General features: G+C 39.3%; 3 protein-coding genes across 3 annotated transcripts; all 3 read left to right on the forward strand.

Moving 5' to 3' along the window:
• Window positions 1–5997: 5997 nt before the first annotated feature.
• On the forward strand, window positions 5998–11484 carry sike1 (suppressor of IKBKE 1). Its single transcript, XM_046057198.1, has 5 exons — window positions 5998–6452; window positions 7224–7329; window positions 7411–7553; window positions 7667–7780; window positions 10486–11484. The coding sequence occupies exons 1-5, from the start codon at window positions 6294–6296 to the stop codon at window positions 10597–10599; spliced, it is 636 nt and encodes a 211-aa protein (XP_045913154.1). The 5' UTR covers window positions 5998–6293; the 3' UTR covers window positions 10600–11484.
• A 329-nt stretch (window positions 11485–11813) lies between these two features.
• micos10 (mitochondrial contact site and cristae organizing system subunit 10) lies at window positions 11814–14061 on the forward strand. The gene is made up of 4 exons (XM_046057199.1): window positions 11814–11971; window positions 13140–13187; window positions 13594–13700; window positions 13838–14061. Exons 1-4 carry the CDS (start codon window positions 11908–11910, stop codon window positions 13841–13843), a joined length of 225 nt encoding a protein of 74 aa, XP_045913155.1. The 5' UTR covers window positions 11814–11907; the 3' UTR covers window positions 13844–14061.
• Window positions 14062–16467: 2406 nt separating this feature from the next.
• On the forward strand, window positions 16468–22766 carry htr6 (5-hydroxytryptamine (serotonin) receptor 6). The gene is made up of 3 exons (XM_046056850.1): window positions 16468–17388; window positions 20348–20482; window positions 22265–22766. The coding sequence occupies exons 1-3, from the start codon at window positions 16483–16485 to the stop codon at window positions 22619–22621; spliced, it is 1398 nt and encodes a 465-aa protein (XP_045912806.1). The 5' UTR covers window positions 16468–16482; the 3' UTR covers window positions 22622–22766.
• Window positions 22767–24451: the final 1685 nt, after the last annotated feature.

The raw sequence follows: 24451 nt of genomic DNA on the forward strand, positions 1-24451 counted from the left end.
AAGGAAAGAGTTGCCTGCCTGTGCTGCGCAGCTGCTGAAGAGTAGCCCCGATTGGAAATCGCACCTAGTTGTATGATACTGATGGTAACATTTTCTCTAACTTGCTATCTCGACTCCAAACCCCCTGTTACTAGACATATACTGTAGTCATCGGCATGTCGTTCGCTAGTCCCCGAAAACTGATCTAACACGTGTACCATATTGAATTCCCTGAGAGTGACTTTTCTCCTCCTATTGTAGAGTTTCTGTGGCCACACGTTGCAACTTCGGGGTGCGTACAAGAAGGAAATGGATTATGGGGAAATGTCATTTGAGGCCACAAGGCTTCTCCCTTCAATCATTCACTATTTTGAGTAAACGATTGAATCTGTAGAGACTTGAAATGCTGATGATACGCAAAACTCTTAAATATGCCGATTAGATATTTGATGGCTGATGAAACAGCTCAGAATATATTTATTTGACATCCCACAATTAGACCTAGGCCTACTTGATTTTCAAACAGAGGCAAGGGAGTAGACCTATATAAATGATCAAAAGCCTACAGTCTAAGCATTGCTTTATTCTTGTGTGTCCTTCTGTGAGATGGAAGGTTAAGCATCAGCATATGTCATAGGTCATATGTAGGTAGGTATTGGGTTTTAAACTTTACCAAATTCTTTATGACACAAGGAAAATTACACAGCAACTGTGACCTAGCATGATGTTTCTTCAGTTATCTGAAATAAACTAAACTAAACTGAATAGAATGAATGTCCAACCAACATTAGAAAACTTGTTTATAAAAACATCCTGTTAAGGAATGTCAAGCATTTAAACATGTTAATGTGTGATCTCAGACATCAATTTCAAATCATTTTGAGCCATTTTGCTACTTGGCTAGTTTGAATCATAGACTGTATAAAGCAATTTTGAATGGGCGAGCATTAGGCAACAGCACATTGTATTAAAATGTATTCATTTCAGTTTCAATTGCACCCAAGTTAATTCAAACTTTCTGATGGCATCTTGTTAACACCGGCAAGCGTCTCTCATTATTGTTAGAATAAAAGGCTGTTGATCTGTTCACTTCAAGTTATTTTATTCACTTTAAGTTTGTTTATTTGGTTGCCCTTTGTTTTTCATTTAACCGCTATGCCTTTGATTTGCATTCAGTTAGTCAGAAGGATGATGTTGATGCATCACAGATCAAATTTCTTCCCATTTATTGTTTATTTAACCAAGAAGGTCCCATTGAGATACAATAACTCTTCTACAAGGGAGTACTTGAACAGCAAAAATAAAATAACAGGTACAGTTGTGGACAGGTAACATGACCCAAAAAAAGCATACCAAAACACAACAAACAGATACAAACATACAGGCATCAGAGCTTAAAAGGAATCATGGCAAATAATGGAACTTGTTAAAAGCAATGACATTGGTTTGTCAAAACTGATTTTAAAATATTTTTTAATATGTTAAGATAGAGTAAAGATTCCAAATTAAGCTTGACTTGTAGTTCATTCAAAACGTTCGGGATATGAAAATAGAACATCTTTTATATTTAGTGAATTTGAGTGAGGGTATTTTTGAACATTTTTACTACTTACTAAAGATTATGTAAATCTCTGTGGGTATTAATATGTAGAAACAGACTCAGATTAAAACACTTAAAACATTTCCTGTTAATAAAATAGCTATTTGAGCATTGTGCAGCTTCAGGGGTATCCACTCTGTGTTTTCTTGTTGTTGTTTTGAAAGGGTACATTTAAATTTCTTCTTTAGACCATATATGTTTGACATGTATCCAGATATATCATTTAAAACTCAGTTGTTGATTGAAAATTAGCATCCAGTATGTTTGGATGTATGTCTTACTGATTCTAGTAAAAAAAATAAGAACAGAAAAAAGATATAGAATAAAATAGAACATTTCTATATGCATGCATAAATGTTCTAATACTGCCTATCAAATAGCGCAACAGAGTATGACAATTTCACTGCAAAATAGTAAGGCAAGTGAGTACAGCAGTAGAGAAGATGCTACCTGAAGGGGCTGTAATTAACAAGGACCTAGTTAAAATCATTCAGTCAGTCATTATTTTACCACTTCATCAGGATTAGTCCCCATGCTGGTCATAGCCCTCATGTTGTTTTCTGAAGATATTCAGAACAATGGTCTGTAAACCATCCTAAACTACTCCTAAAGTGAGTATCACTCCTGTAACTTTTCCCCCACACAATTGTTAATATTCTTCTATCAAGCTCCTGTCCTGTGAAATCAGGTCCCAGTTTGGGTTTGGGTTTCGGAGGCAGACACCATATCTGAATTTAAGTGAAGTCTTAAGACTTTCCACTTTGACAAAGCATATTAGGCCTAGACTGGTGGGATTGCGTCCACTGAGCTCCTCTCTCCTCCTGCCATCTACATGTGCATTCTTATCAGGTTTTTTCCCACAGGCCCTGAAAACTGCAGTCATTAAGCCACTCTTAAAAAAGAGCAATCTAGACAGTTCACTAATGAGCAATTATAGACCCATATCAAATCTCCCATTTTTAAGTAAAATCATTGAAAATGCTGTTTTTCAACAGCTTAGTGCTTTCTTGGCACTAAATAACTGTTTTGATTTCTTCCAGTCAGGTTTTCAACCACACCACAGCACTGAGACGGCTCTTGTTAAGGTCTTCAATGACATCCATTTAAACACTGACAGTGGCAGAATTTCAGTCTTATTGGATCGTATTATTGGATCTCAGTGCTGCATTCGACACGGTCGACCACAATATACATATATAACATATTACTAGACAGACTTGAAAACTGGGTTGGACTTTCTGGCACAGTACTAAACTGGTTTGAATCCTACTTAAAGGACAGGGACTACTTTGTGTTTATAGGTAATCACACATCTGAGCTGACAAAAATGACATGTGGAGTTCCCCAAGGCTCCATTCTGGGACCTCTTTTGTTTAACATTTACATGCTTCCTCTGGCTCAGATTATGAAAAACAACAAAATATGTTACCATAATTAAGCAGATGACACACAGATTTACATAACCATTTCACCAGGGGACTATAATCCCATACAGGCGCTGGTCAACGATTGGATGTGCCAGAATTTATTTCTATTAAACAAGGATAAAACTGAAGTTATTGTTTTTGGAGCCAGGGAGGAACAATTGAAAGTCAGTGCTCAACTTCAATCAGTAATGTTAAGAACCACAAATCAAGCCAGAAATCTTGGTGTAGTCATGGACTCAGACCTGAATTTGAGTAGCCATATTAAGACAAAGTCAGCCTACTATCACCTGAATAATATATCAAGGATTAAAGGACTTATGTCTCAGTAGGACCTGGAAAAGCTTATCCATGCATTTATCTTCAGTCGACTTGACTACTGTAACAGCGTCCTTACAGGGCTCCCTAAGAAATCCATCAGACAGCAGCTGATTCAGAACGCTGCTGCTCGAGTCCTCATTAAGACCAAAAAGGTGGATCACATCACTCCAGTTCTGAGGTCTCTACATTGGCTTCCTGTATGTCAAGGAATTGATTTCAAAATCCTGCTGTTAGCTTACAAAGCACTAAATGGTTTAGGGCCAAAATACATTTCTGATCTTATGCTTCGTTACGAACCATCCAGACCTCTCAGGTCGTCTGGGGCAGGTCTGCTTTCTGTCCCCAGAGTCAAAACTAAACAAGGAGAAGCAGCGTTCAGTTATTATGCTCCGTATATTTGGAACAAACTCCCAGATAACTGCAGGTCTGCTGAAACTGTCAGTTCTTTTAAATTAAGACTGAAGACTTTTCTTTTTACCATTGCTTTTAATTAAATATTTAAGATTTTTCTTTTTATTAATAACTTACACTGCACTGTAACTTTTACTGTCCTGTTTTCTTTTTCTTTGTTTTTAGCTTTTTACCATTGCTTTTAATTAAATATTTACACTGTAACTTTTATTATATTTCCCTGTTGCTTTTATGTTTTATGTAAAGCACTTTGAATTACCTTGTTGTTGAAATGTGCTATACAAATAAATTTGCCTTGCCTTGCCTATTCCAATAATGCATGTTTACTAACTCAACTTCTTCCCTCTGCCGTAGTTTTCTGTTTAGAATCATATCGTAGCCTATAATCTAACGGCTTGAAAAGAATTTGGCCCAATGCCAGCATTACTTATTTTCCGACCCCTGGAGCGCACAGGACTTTCATTTGGGGGGAGACCGGGGGCAATTGTAAAATCTCAAATTGCACCAATCAGAAATGAAACAGAAGCATGAAAGTCATCATGCACGCTCTGTGGCCATCCCTCTCTGCCTGCTAATTTTTGAGCTATGAAAGGAATTTTTTTCATCTACAGTATTTTTCTCATACTGTCTTAGCCATAAATGTCTATGAATTTAAATGTCTTTTTTTGATGACCATTCTGTTGTCTAACATTTGATATCTTTGTCAGATATTAGCTTCACTGTTTCTAGCTATGAGGGTAGCTTGTTATGGGGAGTTACAGCTGAGGCCAATCTTAACACTCTGTTACAATTCTAGTCCAAATCTTTGGCCTTTTCATTCTGGGGACCGGGGTTCAATTCCTACCAAGAGCCAATTGCACATGCTTTCAATATCTTCAATTTCTACAAATGAGAAGTTGTCATAACTTTAAATACTGTAATAATAATCTATCAACATATTTATCAAGAGATATTATTTAAATTTTTGGTTTATAATAGTAGCATAGTATTTAAGCTCAATATAGAAAATAATGGACTATAGACTCTTCTTCAGTTAACATTTATGTATACGAATGACCTATAGCTGACTACTATGTATACTGTGTTATTAAGAGGCCTATACTTAGTGGCGTAGTCCAGAGGTTTAAGTTTTAGCCTCTCAGTTTGGGGATCCATTTGACAGGGAGGGTGCCTCCGATGATGTGTCAAGGGGCCACTTAGTGAGGGCTGTCCTATGACATTTGCATGTGACCTTGTACCACTTTATAAAAAAGGAGAAGTTTCAAGCAGTAATATCAATAGATCTTAAATAGTTTTAACTATATCTATATTCTTGGTAGTTTATTCTGGGTTTATCCTTGGTATCTATATGAAGGAATTATGTGTGTTGTTACAATTGCCCATATGCTGTTACAATCACCCCTACATGTGGGGTCAGATGTAACATTTCACATCTAGTGTTTGAATCACTATTGTGCCTTTAACATTGCTTTTAAAAACATTGGATGACTTTAACAAATAAAACACAGATACAAGTTACCTCTATAAAACTTTTATCCAATTGGTTCAAGAAGTTTTTGAGTTATGACAAAGAAACCAAAAATTGTTACATTTACCCCGGTCTCCCCCTCTATGTGTTTGATCCCCACATTACTATATTTTTTTCCCTCTTCCACACATTAATTAGGCTATAGAGAGTATTTTTCAAAGCATATACTGTAGTGTGTGCTTCCCGGCATTTGATCCACATCCATCAACCCATGGATGCTTATTTCCATTTCACCAGCATCTCCAGGCACAGGAAATTTCTGCACTTGTCATTCAGTGGATTTCAATTTTACGTTTCCTAATGGCTTTTTCAGATGTGTGTCAAGCAAGCCAGAGACTCTTTTAAATGTCCTTCAGAACTTTTGTTGTACTTGTCAAAGTAAAAGCTCTTAATTCAACATGAAATAGAGCATTGCGGCAAAAAACATTCTCGTGCTTTTATTTTGTAGGCACAATCAATTCTATTCAATTTTTTGGCATGAATGTAAAACAACAATATTGCCAAAGCCACAAATAAATTACAAAAGAACAATCACGTGGTTGTGATTATGTGAACTGTTGCTGTCCTGACCATGACAGAGCTATTTCAGCACTGTCCTGCCGCTATCAATGTGACGTTTTTTATTTATTTATTTTTTTCCGCTATCAGGGTAATCAGGCCACAATCCAGATATTATTGCTGGCAGGCCAGTTTTGGCCCGCGGACCGCATGTTGCCGACCACTGGTTTGATTCGCGGAAGTGACGTCATCGTTTCATGTTTCACACGGAAACGGCAGACTTGACAACAAAACAGAATGATCAGTGTTTTATTTATGTGTACTCTATATTCTGTCTAATGTTGCCTTAAAATACATCCGAAGGTCTGTAATATTTTGCACACGTTGCTATAAAGGCACCGCAGCTGACCCGGCTAACGTTAGATCGCCAACGTCAGCTAACACCGCGAGATATTTTTACCTCGCTTGTGGAGTGAAGGAGGTTAAGTTAACGTTAGCTGGTTGACGTACAGGAGTTGTCAGTCTCTAGTAAATGGCCTGCACTTTAGAAAAAGTGCTGGGCGATGCCCGGACCCTTCTCGAGAGACTGAAAGAGCACGACACCGCCGCCGAGGGACTGATAGAGCAGTCCGGGGTCCTCAGCCAGAGAGTGAATAGCATGAGAGAGGTGGGAAATGCCCTCCCTGACAAGGTAAATTAATCTCAAGGAGAAGCATCTCAACACGGTTACAAAGAGATTTGGAATAAGTGCATGGCTATAACGTAATAAAGCTGAATTGTTTATGGCATATGCACAGGATTAAGTTGAGCTCTAACTTACCCATCAGTTCAGCAAATGTAACCCAAGCTGAATTTACAGTCACACAATTTTGTGTTTCTTATTATCCCAAAATGTTCCCCCTTGAAAACACAGGGAAACATGTAAACCCATACTAAAAGCTGAGATTATGATGAAAGTAAGTACTGCTTGATGGGTCGCTTGTTTAGATCGTTACATTTTGAGTAGTCCAGATGTTTTGTAATGACCATTTTTCAATTGCATTAATGCTGAATGGAGTTTGGCATGAGATTCAATAATAGAGATTTAATTGTACATCTTGCATGACACCCCATTCTTGACAATATGTGTTATTCTTTGTTGTTATATTTTGCCTGTTGATATGCTTATTTTCTTTTAACACAACAACTAAGAAGTTGGCTAAGTTCAACAAAAGCAACTTGGAAAAGCAACTTATAACAATTAGATGTTCTGAATGTCATGAAGAATTCCTATGGAGCAGATCAATATTTTTGTAATTTACTTTTTGATGCTGAGATTTTAGTAAGTAAATACTTATTATATTAATATAAGCTTGCATTTTTAAAATGGAAATTAATACTTTCCTCCATGTCATGGTGGATTAATAAAACAGAGCAGCAAGTCTTTCTATTTCCACTGCCCTTAACTGGTCTCTTCTCACAGCACATAGAAGACACTTCAGAGATTCAGGAGCTAACCAAATACAAGCCTCATGCCCTTCTGACTCAGGAAAACACTCAAATCAAGGAACTTCAACGGGAGAATAAAGGTTAAAAACACACACTCTTTTCTCTTGATTGAATGGTTGGTGTTTGATATCTTTGCTAACACTTTATGACTGCATCTGCAGAACTATGGTTGTCTCTTGAAGAACACCAGTATGCGTTAGAGTTGATCATGGGTCGGTACCGCAAGCAGATGCTCCAGCTGATGATGGCGAAGAAAGAGCTTGACACCAAACCTGTGCTCAGCCTACACGAGGACCACGCAAAAGTAAACTGGCTGTCTTAACTTTTTCAAATTCTGGGTCATTTGTAGGTTAGGATTGCAAATGGGTGGCCGTACAGTTAACAATGCATTGATTTTTGTTTCTGAATCTTTTCCAGGAAGTGCAAAGCCAGGTGGAGCGGATATGCGAGATGGGCCAGGTGATGCGAAGGGCAGTGCAGGTGGATGATCAGCACTACTGTTCTGTTCGAGAGAGGCTCGCTCAACTAGAGGTGAGCACAGTGCTTAAGTAGAGTTAAGAACAACTGTAGATGTTTGCTCAATTTGTGCATGTATCACCCACATAAATATAAAATAAATAAATTGAATAATATCTCTACATTCTGTAGATATACAGTTTTTCACTTACCTCTAGTGATATCTGATCACAAAGGCAGTTTGGGTTTTATTTGCCCAGGTTTGTGATATTCATCTCTGAGAATTCTACTGCCATCCAATACAATCACGGTGAATGGAATCACATTTATGGCATTTACAGCATTGAAAAATGACAATTACAGGTACCAATTTTCCAGTCATGGAAAACACATGGAAAATGAGAGAAAAAGTAAAATGTCCTGGAAAATATTTCAAATTACATTAGCTTTATGTTGCGGCAGCATTGTGAACACACCCCTGAGTCATGGCACATGTAGCACAGGTTGGATGACATTATGTCCATGACACTGAATTGCATTATCCTCCAAAGGTAAAGGTAGTTTTTATTAGGTTTATAGATTAATGTTTTCTTCTCAAATTGTTTTAAACGGTTGAATAATGTTAAATTGGTTAATGGTTTTAGTTTGTTGTTGGCTAGGAGCAATGTTTTCACATTTGTTGGGTATTACTGAGAAAGTTGGATAAGAATGAATTGGAAGTCGGGGTCCAAACAATGAATGGGAGCCCAGCTATATGTGCATCAAACACTTGTTAAATACTAGTATTGATAATAGCACTTTTTCTTTACTTTGCTAGCATTGTCGCTTCAAACACAATGCTATGTTACAATAAAATGGACAGTGACATGACGTGAAACTTTTTTAGCTCACAGTGGGTTGTGATTAGCTTTGTTAGTATATGGGGTAACACATGATGTGATAAACTGATTTACACCACGGCTTGGTTTAATTTCCTATTTGGATGCAGACAAAGTGCCTCATGTCTGAAATAGCTTTTTGTACAGTTACACTGCAGTTTGCCTGAGGACCACAGTGATTTTAGAAAGCTATGGTTCAACAGAATGCTGGGATTTGTTAGTAGGCAACATTGTAGGCTATTGTTTGTTTGGTAATTGGTGTTCAGGCAGCAGTGATTAAAATATAAATCATAGGAAAAGCACTTTCCAAGCATAGAACACAAAGGGCTTTCCAAAAGAAACAAATAATACAAAAAGTACAATGGCAGTACTATTAAAAAAAACGATATTAAAACAAGGCAAGATCAATTTGTCATATCTACACTTGTAATAGATGATTTCATAGAGAGGCTATAGCCATAGACTGTACGTCTTTAAAATCAGACCTCCGCAGAGAGGTGTAGTGTATGGCATGTTCCCTGTCTGTCATACCAGCTAGATCATCACTTTAACTGTCCTGGAAAATGATGTCTAGAAAAGAGTGAGAAACCTGTACTATTTCTTCAGTAGTAAATAGTTCCAGTGATAACTGTTCACCAAAGCATCTCTAGATTATCCAGAGTGACAGAAACACTTAGATGCAACTGTTTTTAATTTCTAATTTTTGTTTGCAATTTGCAAATTTGCATGTTAGCACCACAAATGTAATTCTGTTCACCTCAACTGTATTTGGGTGGAGTCAGAAATCCCAGAGACAGATATCTCAACCTGGAGTGATTAAGATGGATGGATTTGGGCTCAGCATTTAACACACTCTCCCCCATGAATCTGATCAGCAAACTCAGCACTCTGGGTTTAAATACAACACTCTGCAACTGGATATTGGACTTGTTCACAAACATACCCCAGTCAGTGCGGAAGGTGGACACACCTCCACTGTAGTGCTCAACACCGGAGCCCCCCAGGGCTGTGCTCAGCCCCCTCCTGTTCACACTGTACACCCACGACTGCATCCCCCGACACGAAGAGAACTCTGTTGTGAAATTTGCAGATGCCACCACCATCATCGGACGGATTTCAAACAATGATGAGACTTCGTATCGGGAGGAAATTCATAATCTTGCAGAGTGGTGCTCAGAGAACAACCTACTGCTCAACGTCAGCAAAACTAAATGATGGAAGCTCAGAAACGACTGTATTTCTTGAGGAAGCTTAAGAAGGCAAAATTCCCACGCCAAGTTCTTGTCAGCTTTTACAGAGGAGCAACAGAAAGCATCCTGACTGGAAACATCACTAACATGGGATGTGCACGGCCCAGGACCGGAGGGCTCTGCAGCGGGTGATTAAAACTGCTCAGAAGATCATTGGTGCCCATCTCCCGAGCATCAGTGTTATCGGTGAGGTGAGGTGCCTACGCAGAGCCCAAAGGACACTAAAGGACAGCACCCACCCAGCCACAGCCTGTTCACCCTGCTGCCTTCTGTGAAGAGAGATAGAAGTTTCTGCTGCCGCACCACCAGACTGCAGAGCAGCTTTTTCCCCAAGCTATCACACTCTTAAACTCTAATTCATCCTCAGCACTGCTCCATTGATCATTGAATATTATTTATTTATGTTATTTTTATAATTGCTTCTGTATAAATGTATATTGTCTGCTGTGTAGCATAACCTGTTATATTGTGACAATAAAATGTACCTACCTACCTTCCTAAACCAATCTATCTGCATGGTTAGAAACCACTATAATTAACTGAGAAAATATGTGATTATATCCATTTTGGATGAACTAACCACTTAACTCTCATTATTTGTATGTCTGAACATTTTTTCCTTACATATATATGGTTATTCTGTCTTGTTCAGATTGAGAACAAGGAGCTGCGAGACCTCCTGGCCATCAGCAAGGGCTCTGTAAAGACAGCAAGAGAAGACACCAGCCAGCCAGCAGCAGCAGCAGCACAAGAACAGTCCCCTTAATCGAACAAGTGATCAGAATAGCTTCAGTGTGAACTGTGGTTGGGGCAGCCAGTCCTTCAGGACATGGAGTTGATGATCTCCTTATCTGCGTTCACATTTATTTTATTTTTTACACAACATGGAATGCAGTAAAACCACATTATATTTTTTGTTGTGAATGCCACTTAAACACAACATTCTGGCTATCAGAAGCATTTACCTGCAGGTAGATCTGGATGATTGCTATTGTTGCACATGTACAGCATGTGTATTCACTGAAATGTTGGAGTGATTCCACATAAACTGATTTTTATTTAAGTGTCTTGGTTATCACGGACAAGAATTGAGTGGGAGCTATGACACAAGTACTGGAGTAAAGGTAGTAATATCAAAGGGGATATATTTTTGTTGTTGACCAAAGATGGGTTATCCTTCATGGACACAGTTTCTACCTCTTTGGTGTCCCTTTGCTGTTACACAATGTGTAAAATGCTACCCAGCTTATATTCTACACTATTTTTAGAGGTTGTGCTTGATAGTCACTGCCAATGTGATTACTTTTGGCTGTTTCACATAGTTTGCTTGTATATCATTTTCTGAATTCAATACGTTTGTTGGTCGGTATGTAGAATTCATGATTTCCATGTTTAGTTATTTGATTCTGTGTGTTAAACACCAATTTTCTTTATTTAATGGTAATTTTAAAACATACCAGCTTTTTGTGTAATGGATATCAACTGTTTGTTGTCAGAAATTGCATATTGTATATTGTCATCTCAGGAAATCATTGTTAATAAGGTGAACATGCTGTAATGACTTAATGACAGTGTACCGATTTGTGTCAAGCGAAATTTCCTTCAGAAACTTTGAGATACATTTTCAAATAAAATATTCTGCGTCTGCGAATGTTTTTTTCTGCCGTAATATACGTGTTTACTGTATATTGTTATGTATTTAGGTGAAGTACTATATGGGCTATTCTGTTCTTTACCACAGGATGGCGCCGATTAGGTTATGGGCAAAATGAATTTGGCATAACCATAGGGGGTATAAAGCAAGGTTTGCAAGAATGACGTAGTTCTGCGTTAAGTGAACAACCATACACAGATTTTCAGTAAGTTTGGGCGTATAAATGCTGCCGCATATACTGTACTGTCTGTGTTGGCAAAATAGAATCAATAAAATAACACTTTAAAGTCTGGATGCCTAAACTCCTTTGTCACGGCCGTCTCTACGTTTAAATCGTAATACCTACATTTCCGACAGGACCTGAAAGCAGCACCGGGACTACATTTGACACTTCTAGCCTGACACAAGCTAAGGTTCAGCATGTCTGAGAAGGAGCTGGGGAAAAAGTGGGACCGGTGCCTGGCAGACAGTGCCATTAAACTCGGTAAATATCCAAATGTATTTCGTGTATAACGACATTGTAATGTGCCGAATAAGGATAAAATAAGAAACAGTTTTTATTGAAGTCCACAGCTGTCATTGACTGGGCGAGAGGCTAACTAACGCTAGCTAAGTTTAGCTATAAAGGGCTTGTAAAGGACATCTTAACCACTAGTCCGATATCTGTTATTAATTGTGATAGGTAAATATAGAGACAAGTCTGTAGTTCAAGAATGCAACCATCAGCACCTTTTCCCTAACGTTACTAGATTTTAACTTAACGTTAAGTGTTAACGCCATTCAGAAACTGTTAATTTCACTCGTCAATCCATACATAACGTTACGTGAACGTACATCTTTGCTAGGACATTAATCAAGATGTTTCCTGAATTCGGCATACATACATAACACCAACAAACATTTATTGTCATATCATGTAAACTTTCCATTTTCGTGGCTTACAGCCCCGAAATCTTCTAGAACAAACATAGGCTAATAAGTTGTTAGTTTAGCAACGTTAGCTAAATAGAAATGCTGGCGGGGAGCAGGGTGGAGTTGAGTTTAACGTTACCGAAATAAGGTATTTCTCGATGAATCATTAGTATTATAGACCAGTGGATCATTTAATATCTCATAACAAGTCTTCAGCCATGTACTTAATGCTAATGAGCAAAACACCCTAAAACTGTCGATGTTTGAATGAAGTTTGGTGCGATGTAACGTTAACTGACACTGCATCAGCTGAAGGATCTGGCCCACTTCGTTTTAAGGAGGCTGTGTATAAACACATTACAGGTGGTGTTTAAAAAAACGAAAGGGAAATTACACCACATTTATTAATCAATTTCAGAGACAAATAAGGGAATAATTTTACCCTCCCTCCACCCCACTGTATGAATGAGAGTACAAGTTTAAATTTAGAGTTTATTGTCGTATATATTAGAACTTAATGCATTACAAAGCAACAAAGCTTGTGCTGTGGCTACATGACAAATATACAGTACCTAATATAAATGTACATAAGTCTGAGACAGTATGAGAAAGCATATGCATACAGTGAATTAATAAAGGTGAAGCAAAAGCTATATAATTTAATCAATTAAAATCAATTAAAGGTACATTGCCATCCAAGTCATACTGTGGCTGTTTTTTATTTTCCCTCCCTTTTTCAGGTACTGGGCTGGGGTTAGGCATCGTGTTTTCTGTTCTGTTCTTCAAACGTAAGTAGTTTTAATGGATTGTTGCTGTACTGCATCTTGAACCTTTAATTTAGCACACAGGTCCTTGACAAGAGGAGCAGAGCTAGCGAGTGATGTTCTGTAACTACTGCAGCGAAACACCTTTTCTTTTACGCAGTAAAAGTCTCGTGTGTTTTTAGTCAATCAGCAGTCTTATCTAACTGAACACATAATTTATGGTATTTAGAGAGTATTAAGTGCTTTTGTTGTAAGAGGAGCACTAACAATACCCATCCTCATAAGCATGTGAATTTTAAGTACAGAAAAGAAAAACAAAGTATCACAAAAGTGTGAAAAGGATTTTACATGCCATCTCTTGTATGTTTTTTTTAATAACACTGTGAAGTGCTTCTTTGTGTTAGAGATAAAGTACCTGTTTCATTTGTAGGGCACACCTGGCCGATTTCATTCGGCTCAGGAGCGGGACTTGGCATGGCGTATGCCAACTGTCAGAATGACCTGAGGTCACATTATTTGCAGCATAGAAGCGAAAAGGTTTGTTTGTGCAATAAAACACATTTGGACTGTAAAACAACTTACAGAAATTATTCCTTATCTTTAACCCAGAATAACAACCCTGTGTCATTGTTTATGTAAATCATTATGTAACTGATTTCTAATTTCTTTAACAGGAGTAGTAGCTGCCAGTCATCGAGGGACTGTCGTTTATATTTTTTTTTTGGAGTATGTTCTTTTTGTTTTGTTGTCAGTGGGAGAGTCACCATTTGCACTGTTCTGCAGTTAGATCCTTGTCTCCCTGTCGAACGACCCATCCCTACTTTGACTCTGTATCATTTGTATGTGCCTGATCAGGACAGTCTGTGTTTATTTAATAAAATATTCATAACAACAGAAATTATGCCCTGGTGATTCATTTTTCCTCAGATGCTTTATAATGAATGAAATTGAATTAATAAAAGGTAACTTAATTAATTATATCAGCTAGATGATACACACGCCAAGCAGTAATGGTGATACTTGAAGGCATAATAGGAGTCAAGTGTTAAGCAGGCTTGACGAGGGCTTTCAGTTAATATCTGAATGTAAGTGGGAGTGATTTTCTTAACTGTGTCGTGGAGGAAGGTGGTGACAGCAATGCAAACGCTGCCCCATAAGGTGGTGGGCTTGGTGTGGGTGAGAGGGGGTCAGAAGGTTGACAGCAGCTGATGTGATATGGCTGCTGATGACAGGGTGTAGTGATGGAGGAGATTAGTTAGTTTTGAGGGGGCATGAAATTTGAGAGCTTTGCATATTATGTTTAGTATTCAACAAAGCTATTGAAATGCTGGAGTGCACATGGCTTTACCGGATGAAAGCTTTTGTTTTATGTTATTTAGTTTTCAAGTACTTCGATTGGGAAGTGAATAATTATCTTTGTCATGTCATCTCGTTGTCTGGATTGAGAATAATGTAGGAGCAAAGTGAAGTTACTATTGTTTGCTGATAGTTGTTAGAACAGGGAATGTGACATTATTCACCAATGGTAAATGAATGAGTCACAGAAAAATGTTATTGTTTTAAAACACTTGAGTCACAAAGAAAGCAATTAGGCTAATAGAAAGTCAAAGCCTTACAAATGTATGTACATGTAGTACAATTATAAAATGTGAAAGAATTGATTGCATAAGTATTCGTGTCCTTTAATTTGTCTAAATAATGACTGGTGCAGCTATTTTGGTTCAGAAGGAGTGGTCGACCGATAGCTGTATATCAATATGAAAACAAAGAGAAGTCAAGTATAATTCCATTATTCCATGCAGAGTACAATATACATGGTTATCTTAGCCAGTAAGTTGCTATAGATTAAATTTTTATTTATTCATGAAATAGAAAAATGCATTGGGTTATGCTGTAGATTTCAGAACGTGGCTGGTGTTTAAATGCCAGAAATAAGCCCAATTGATCACTATTGAGAAGTCACCTAAGCTGTATGGAGCGATTTGAGGTGAAATACACCTGTATCTGGAGTGGCCAGGTGTTGTCAGAAACTACATAAATATGTCAAAAAAAGCATGAAGCAAATTCCTAATAAATCAAGGAGACAAGGATATTGAATTGGGTAGGATACAAGAACATTTCCAAGGTAGAGTAAAAAAGCTGAATTATATCCTGTAGGATTCAGTCTTTTAAATCATTAAAACATGAAAAAGGTCAGAGAGGGGGAGTCATGGGAGGGGGTTATTTTTGTAGAAAGATCAGACCTTGGTAATGCTGCTCTTAAAAAAAAGAAAAAACCTGAAAGATGACTCCTCAAATAAATCTGACACCATGTCTATGAATTGTACACATTCCATGAAAACAGAAAGCAGGTAGAATAAACAATCGTTTTGCAAATAGACCTAACTTGGAAGCTGTCACATAAAATCTTACAAAAATGCTTATAATAGTTGTACCTCAGTAGTTAAAGACACCAAGACCAAACATGGAAAAAGACCACCCACACCAGTTCCTATGATGTAGAATTAGCATTTCTTGGCTGTGATTGTGCATGGTTATGCATTAACAGCTCAATGCTTTGACACGCTCCTTCTCAGTAGCTGTGCGCTGTGACTGGGAGGCACGCTGGAGTGGCCGACACAGGGATTAACAGGAGCGAGGGATATAAAGGTAGCGTTACCAGGACCGTGATACCTGTAGAGCACTTATGAACAGAGCCTCGCTTCCAAGTAACAGCCGCACAATTTTGTGTTGGTTTCTGCTCCCCAATGCTGTTTCCCAGAATAAAAGGATCTGTGAATTGCAGCAGAGCTCCAGCTCAGCAAAGGACCTTCGGAAGCTGTTCTCCTTGTTCTCTTCATCTTCAGTAGTTCCTCTCACACATCTCTCGTATGTCTAGTCGAGCTTATCTCTCTGCGTGCCCTCCTCCAGTGACATGCTGCTTCGAAACCCTCTGTCAGCCATCGGATGGCTCATTCTGGCTCTTAGCTGTGGATAAGGCAGGGACATGCTGGTCATGATGGAGAGATGAGTGAAACAGTGTTGGTGATTTTGATAACTATACTGGTGGGGTGCGGTGGAAGAAAGCCCAAGGCACGTGGATGTATTCCTGCCAAAAGGACGAAGATATATTTACCGATGGAGAACAGTCTGGTTAGCCTGGACATGGAGAGGGTTCGATGGCTTCTCAACACAAGACCTCAGTGGCTTCTTTTTATTCAACAACGTCCCTAAAGTGAGTTTTGGCTGCAAGAGAGAACTGGTTAAGGTCTGTAACACTTAATAGTGCCTGAAGAGGAATCTTGAGGAGCTGGTTCATTGATTGTTGCCAACCAGCACCATGGCTGACTCTCACTTGTCAGGTTCTGCAGGAAGCTACAACAGCAGCTTTCCCACCGCCAGTGCGTGGAACATCACTGGCAGCGGCCCATGGTTGTTGGCCTTCATGCTGACTGTCATCATCCTAATGACAGTCTGTGGCAACATGTTGCTTATTGCTTTGGTGTTTGCCCATCGCTCTTTGCGTTGCACCTCGAACTGCTTTCTAGTTTCTCTGTTCCTGTCTGACCTAATGGTGGCACTGGTGGTCATGCCCCCAGCCATGCTCAATGTGTTGTGTGGGTCCTGGGTGCTGTGGCCTGCCTTCTGCCCGATTTGGCTTTGCTTTGACGTCATGTGCTGCAGTGCGTCCATTCTCAACCTGTGTGTGATCAGCCTGGACCGTTACCTCTTCATCATCTCACCGCTGCGCTACAAGCAGAGGATGACCCCACCTCGGGCGTTGCTCCTTGTAGGAGCAGCTTGGGCATTGGCAGCATTGACCTCCTTCTTGCCTATTGAGATGAAATGGCACAGCTTGGGCCATGGGAGTGGACATTCATCAGTCAGCAGTAGCAACAACAGCTCTTACTCTGACACATTGTACCCAACGTCCTACTTTCAGCTGTCACCATCAGGAGGCCTTTCCTTCCAGTGCCGCCTGCGGGTCACCCTGCCCTTTGCCCTGGTGGCATCTGTACTCACATTCTTTTTGCCCTCCAGCGCCATTTGTTTCACATACTGTCGGATCCTTCTGGCAGCGCGGAGGCAGGCAAAGCGGGTCGCGGCACTGAGCCACCCACCACACCCACATCCCTCTCTTGGGGAACCTTCCAGGCCTCCTTCACCTGGGATTGCAGCAGGGCAAGCTCAGCCGGACGGAGATGACTGCAGTCACCAGGAGGCGCCTGCGTCACAAAATGTACCGGTAAGGAAGACAGACCAAACAGTAGAATTTATACTGTTGAAATCCAGTACCAATTTCAATTAAGGCCACTGTGTGCTTCAAACCTTAAAAAAACCTTAAGGAATGCTGTTTGATAGCTGGTTTTTGGCAGCCAAACAAAATTTTTTACTTTTTGAGACCTAAGTCTAGACACACTTGATTGTCCCGATATGCTTAGTTATAAAAGTACTTTGGAGTTTATCTAGTTTGGAAGTATCTTTGCCCAACAGTTTTGTGTTTTATTAAACTACTTTGTATCCAACATAGCAGAGACCACCAATAAACCCCGACTGATAAAGCAATATATATACACCTTTTGAATGCAAGACCTTAACTTGTAGTAGAGTATTTTCACCATGTGGCATTAGTACTTAAAGGTTCAGTGTGTAAGATTAAGTGGCATCTAGCAGTGAGGTGGCGAATTGCACCCAACTGTCTAGTCTTCCTCTTTGGTGGTTTTAGCTACAAAATAATGTGCATGAATGTTTTCTGCAGCAGTGCTTTATTTTAAGTTGAATTGAGAGCTTCAACTTTAAAAAAAATTCTGAATGACATTAAAGAGAGTTTGAAGCCTGCTTGACACACCTCTGAAAGAGCCATCAGTAAACGTGATTCCCCTAAATGTCCTCTTCCTGGAGATGCGTCCGTATAGGTTGAGGGATGTGGATCAAACACCCGAAAGCACACACTGCAGGACATGCTTTATTGCAAGCATGTGAATGTATGAAGCATGTATGAAGACTCTTCATAATATATTTGTTGAAGGGGGGGGGGGGATTCTTCCAACACGTGATCGAACAAATAACCTTCGAGGTGAGAGTCTTAGGCGCTACAGAAAAAGTAGTCCAATGCAAAACTTATTTGCCGACCCCTGATGTCTAATATTACTTCTTCTTCTTCTTCTTCGACTATAATGAACCTAGAGACGAGCATCTACACGGCAGGAATTCTACAAGAAGAAGAAGAATGTAGTGATGAAACGCGCTCCGTAGAGTTGTTGTAGAAAGTTGTAGATGATGTATATATGTAAAAATTTCTCATTCTAAGGTAATAAAAACATTACAGTTTATTATGTAAGGTCTTTATACACTACTGAAAATATAGTCATGGATATTATATAGCATTTCTGTCAATAAATGCTCTGAAATATTACACACTGAACCTCCACCACTGGAGAACAAAGATAGAAACCAATTAAAAGAATGTTGCACAAATATGTGCTCTTGTTCTTTACCAGCTGTCTGCAAGGACAGGGAGATATAGACCTTCTTTTACTTTTTATGAATTTAAATCGTGATCATTGTCAAGCTGTCAAATAAGTCAGAAGAGAAATAACGCTGCAGCTAGTATATCATGTGGAGCTGAAACACTTTCAGTGAAAGGGAAGTGTAAAACGTGCATAGAAATCTTACAGAGAAAAGTACAGCCAGTGTGTCAGATGTGCTACCACTGTTATCAAGGATCAAGCCACATAGTCTGTCACTTTTTCCTGCTGTAAAACCACACAAACAGAACAGAACAGTCAGTCCTAAAGTAGCCTAATTCTTGAAAAATAATTAATGAATTGTAACCCCATAACATTTATGTTTCATTCTGATTAAGTAGCTTTAAAATCATCACTCTTTCATTAATCATAAATATATATTCTGTATGATTGTTTCAGCTCTTTATTGAAGCCAAGCAACATTGGCACTAACTGTAATATTCAAACCTTTTATCGCTGCACCATTCTATCAAATGGAAACATTCTAGATGTGGTGTGCATATTTCCCCAAACAGTTTCTTTAGAAATTTTACGATCTCCACTAAAATTTTAAATCAAATTCTGTGGGTTTCAATAATGTCCAGCTGCACAGCTTGAGTTTGTGATGACTAGTCAATGAAGTTTAAGGTACCATAATTCTTTGCCATAAAAATTCTTGAGGCATGAATAAACTAAAATAAAAAATAAAAAAATCAGGACATTAAATATTTGTATCTGATCAAAATTTTAAAGAAATTTTGGGAAATCGTACTGAGAATTAGATGAATGATGATTGGGTTACCCTAGCATAGACTGCAAGCAGGGAGAAACAGCTGTGGCGGCTGTGGCTCAGGCGGTAGAGCAGGTTGCTTGTTATATCGGTGAAGGTCGGCAGTTCAAACCCCAGCTCCTTCAGGCTGCATGTCAAAGTATCCTTGGGCAAGATACTGAACCCCAAATTGCCTCTGGCTGTTCTGCCAGTGTGTGAATGATAGTTTCTGTTTGAGCACTTAGGCTCAGTGAGTGAATGCAGTGTAAAAGCGCTTTGAGTGGTCGAAAAGACTAGAAAGGTGCTATACAGAGCATTTATCTTGCTCTGTCCAAAAGTAAAAAAAATTGTCACCGCCGCCTCTAAACCTCACAAATTAACTCACTATATGTTTATATATCGTACGTTTAACCATAATGCCCCATAAAACTTAATAATAATTATTACACTCAAGTTGGTTTATAGATTAAAAAAAAGGTAGGCCTATAATCTGATAAACAGTAAGCTCTGGAGGTGCTGGTAAGTGGATTTCTGTTTGTATCAACAGAACTACACTGGATGTTTCTCCCTTTTTCAGGTCTCTGCTAAACTATACTACTGCTAGCCCCACTTTTATATTTAGAGTACAAATGAGAGTGGTATCAATCTTAAGTATATTTCCAACATAAGGAACAATTGCTTTAATTTAATTCATTAACTTGATAAAACAAATCTGGACATCTTTAATCAAACCAGTAATTAAATGCATAAAGGAACTAAAAGTTAATTACAATAATGGTGTGGCTTGTCCAGGCCATAAAGAGGTACCCAGAGCAGCTTTTTCAAAATACCAATGTCAAGGGAGATTTACATTGGATTTATAATTCTAGGATTAACTGTTTTCTATTTATATTCTACTGTATATTTCTATTATTCTCTACTGTCCACAGGCGTCAGTGAACAGTGAGCGTCGTCTGGCTCACAGGCAGGGTCGGAGGGCAGTGAAGGCCACGCTGACACTGGGAGTCCTCCTGGGACTCTTCTTCAGCGCTTGGCTACCCTTTTTCATCACCAACATGGCTCAGGTCAGTAGAGGGACCAGACACTGACTCGACCACAGATATGAAAAAGAAACTTAGCTAATGAAAATAAGCAAAATACAGATAACATGACATAGGCTAGCGTCCTAGCGTCCATCTGATACGTCAAACAAATCTTGGATGTGAGATACATGATCAGATGAGCTGGAAGGGAAGAGTAGCTTCAATCTATCCAGGTGGCCTTCACCAATATGCACATGCGAGTGTTGTTTCTTCACTATAAAGATTTGCAACAGTTTCCCTCACCATTTAAACATTCTGTGGTTGTTTTTGGAATAGATCTCATATATTAAAGTGACTCAGAGGTTGTTTTTTGTCAATTTCCTCACAAATTTAAATGTGTGGGGGGCCTTGAAACAGTGTGAAATATAGAAGAAAAGAAAAAAAACACTTGGATACTGGTCTATTTTTGTATTGACCAGCCTTGGCGTCACAGCCTTGCCAAAGCTATCCAACGAGGAAATAGATTGGCATTTCAGCTTTGTGTCGCTGACTCATTCCAAAACCCAGAAAACAACACACCAGAATACCATTCATAATTGGTATTCTTTCTCTTTAAGTTGTTTATTTTGATTTGATTAGACTGAGCACACACACTCATTACTCAGCAAACAAACAATGGTAGCCATGAAAAATTTCAGCGAGATTAAATGAATGTCAAAAAACAGCTTAATCTAAATTGGTAATGACACTTGTCCTGTTTTTCAAGCTTTCAATGATCCAGTCATTTTGATTTCCCATCTGTGCCCTCTCGCTTCTCCCCTGCATAACATAGAGCACAGAGACTTGACTGTGTCTGCGCTCTCCTTCCTTTTCACACTCAATGTGGTGTGTGAAACGCCCCCCTCCTTTCTGTCCTATTCCCACCGCCTCCCTGTCTCATCTTGATAGTATTGGAAGCTCTCCTCTAACAGCTGTCTCCTCCTTCACTCTCCTTCTCTAAATCTAGTGGTTATGTTCAAGATCAGTGTTTTCAAGAGTCAGATACAAATGTATTTGCAAATTCTATTCAGGGCATATTAGATCTTCCATTAAAAAAAGAGTGATGGACAGCTTATGTAATTAGTGAGAAAAGAAATCTGTCTGCTTCTTTTTGATTGTTACACGACTCAGCTACTTAAAATCTACTGAAGTCATAGACGTCTTGAATGCCCAAAGGCAGAGAATGTAAGTAAACAAAAAATTTGCAAAAAGAAATAAATATAAACATTGCCAAGAATTATACATAAATGAAATGTTGCACAACATATAGAGGTTATTAATTTATATATATTTATTTCAGAGCTGTATAATTAACTTCAGCTTTTTGATGATTTCCCGACTCAGCTACTTGAAATGGGCCCAAAAGGGACACAGAAACTAAATAGAATGTGGAAAAGAAAAGAAAGTTGTAAATAAATAAATAAATGTGTTCAATTAGCTAAAAGTAAATAAATATAAATATTGTATTGTAAATTCTGTATTTATTTATTCTCAGTTTGCTGTGTTCTACTTCCTTTAAAATAAGCAGAACAGTGTAAAACCAGCAGCAGGAATTCTTTGACCACCTGCTTGTCCACATGTATGTTCACCCTCATGCAAGAATACAAACAAAACAGGGACCCTCTTGTAAATACACTGCTCCATAGCAGTACTTCGGGTAAAAACTCTTTACGGTGCCTTTAAGATGATATTTCTCTGTATTTATTTAATGTATTGATGTTTTTCCTCATTTATTATCTGATTCATACCTTAATGCCTGCAATACTTTTCACCGTCTTCGTTCAGGCAGTCTGTGAGTGCATCCCCCTCGCGCTCTTTGACGCCATCACCTGGCTGGGCTACTGCAACAGCACAATGAACCCCATAATCTACCCACTGTTCATGAGAGACTTCAAGCGAGCTCTGGGGAAGCTCTTGCCTTGCTGTTCCTCGCGGTCAACCAGAAGACCCTCACCAGTGCTCTCCCTCTCTCTCCGCAACTCAGGAGAGCCTAACATCGCCAGCAACCCCCCCTCTCCCCTGGCCTCTGACCCCACCCACCCCCCTGCCACTGCCACTGATGCTGTCAACCTGCTGGATGCCGAGCATGCTGGCATCGAGTTGCCTCTGCTTCTGCCCAATCAGGTGGACACCCTGGACTGAATAGCAATTATTGGAAATCAAGTCAGCTAATATGTTATGTCGGGTATATGGTGGAAAAGTGATTCAAGGCAAGAATTGAGACTCATTACATTTCCATGAGTCTAGGCCTAACAGAAATAAAACAAATAATCCACTTTAAAATGAATTCTTTATAGTCACAGTAAGTAATTCAGTAAGCTAATCTTGAATTGTGTTTTTCTTTCCAATTATGAAATATCAGAATCAGAATGAGGTTTACTGCCAGGTACATTTTCACATTTTACGAGGAATTTGCCTTGGTACATATTGGTGCTTAACAGAACATAAATATAGAAATATAAATATAGAAAGAGTAGAGAGATCAAAAATGTACAAGTAACCAAAATAATACAATAATGGAAAAAAAGAATGCAATAAATATGCATGAAAGTCAGTGTTGTTGAGGAGGCTACTGCAGTCCTGATGGACCAAAGCCTCCTGCCGGAGGGTTTCTGGGGTGGGAGGGTTCAGCCACAATCTTTCCTGCCATAGGTGTCATTTACATTAGGGGCGCTTGGGACATGTCCCCACCACTTTTTGAAAGCACTTGCTAAAGCTTTTCTGAAAATTAGCTTGCAACAGGAAATGTTGAATAACAAATAGAAATTCTATGAGAAAGGTTTACTTGCACAACATGAAATGCAATGTAAATATAGAAGAAACAGATCTGCCTTGTACAAAACAAAAGTAACTTAGGCTAAAAAACAAGCTACTGATTAATGCATTATGTTTGATAATATTTTTATAGCCTATTCTGAATTGCCACCAGCCACATGAATTTTGTTTCCCTTCATATAAATAAAGACATTTTGACCATAAGCTGGTGCAGAAAATGTCTCTAGAATGCAGGACATTCAGAGTTTAATGCTCAAAATCTTGTTGTCTTGTTCTCGTGACTCCAATATTGTGCATTATCACGTGTTGTGGACTAAGTGTTTGGTCACACCCATAATCTGAACCCTTAAATGTCCCCACCACTTTTTGACACAAAGTGAAAGCCCTTGTTTCTTGGAGGCGTACAGGTCTTGTGGCCTACATGTCTTTGGCAGGTTGAACTTCTTCAGCTGCCGCAGGAAGTACATCCACTGATGGGCTTTTTTGATGAGGGAGGAGATGTTCAGCTCCCATTTGAGGTCCATGATGGTGGCCAGGAAGTGGAATGACCCCACAGTGTCGACTGTGGAGTCGCCCAGTATGATGGGGTGGGTGGGGCGGGGCTCTTTCTAAAATCCATGATCATCTCCACTGTCCAGGTGCTGGAGGATGAAGTGAAGGGCCATGTTTACTGCATCGTCTACAGATCTGTTGGCTCTGCTTTGAAGCAGGCTGGCACATGGTATGTCTCCAGTGAGGTGTTAAAGATGCCTGTGACACTGAAGACAGCTGATCAGCACAGTGCTTCTGGGGTGGAGGGGGAGACAGAGTTCGGCCCAGCTGCTTTGCAGGGTATCTGCCACCTGAACAGTCTGTTGACATCTGCAGGATAGTGAGAGAGGGGGAGGAGGTGGAGGAGGGGGAAGGTGAGATGGTGGACTGTGGTCGATCGGTGGGGTGACCAGGGTGGTGTCAGGTCTGTCCCATTGTCTTTCAAAGCGACAGTAAAACTGGTTCAACTCGTTGGCCAGGCGAGTCGTGGAGTGGAGTGATTTCGGTTTACAGTTGGTGATCAAGCAGAGAACTGGTGTAGTCTGAGTTTAGCAATCTCGCACCGCCTTGACTCTTTAAATCTCCTTACACATTTTCCAGCCTTAGCTGTGAGGCAGGGTTTGTCACTGTTATCTTAATGGTTATAATATGTTAACTCACCCTGGT

The sequence above is a fragment of the Micropterus dolomieu genome, linkage group LG08 (assembly GCF_021292245.1).
Source record: "Micropterus dolomieu isolate WLL.071019.BEF.003 ecotype Adirondacks linkage group LG08, ASM2129224v1, whole genome shotgun sequence".
Lineage (NCBI taxonomy): Eukaryota > Metazoa > Chordata > Actinopteri > Centrarchiformes > Centrarchidae > Micropterus > Micropterus dolomieu.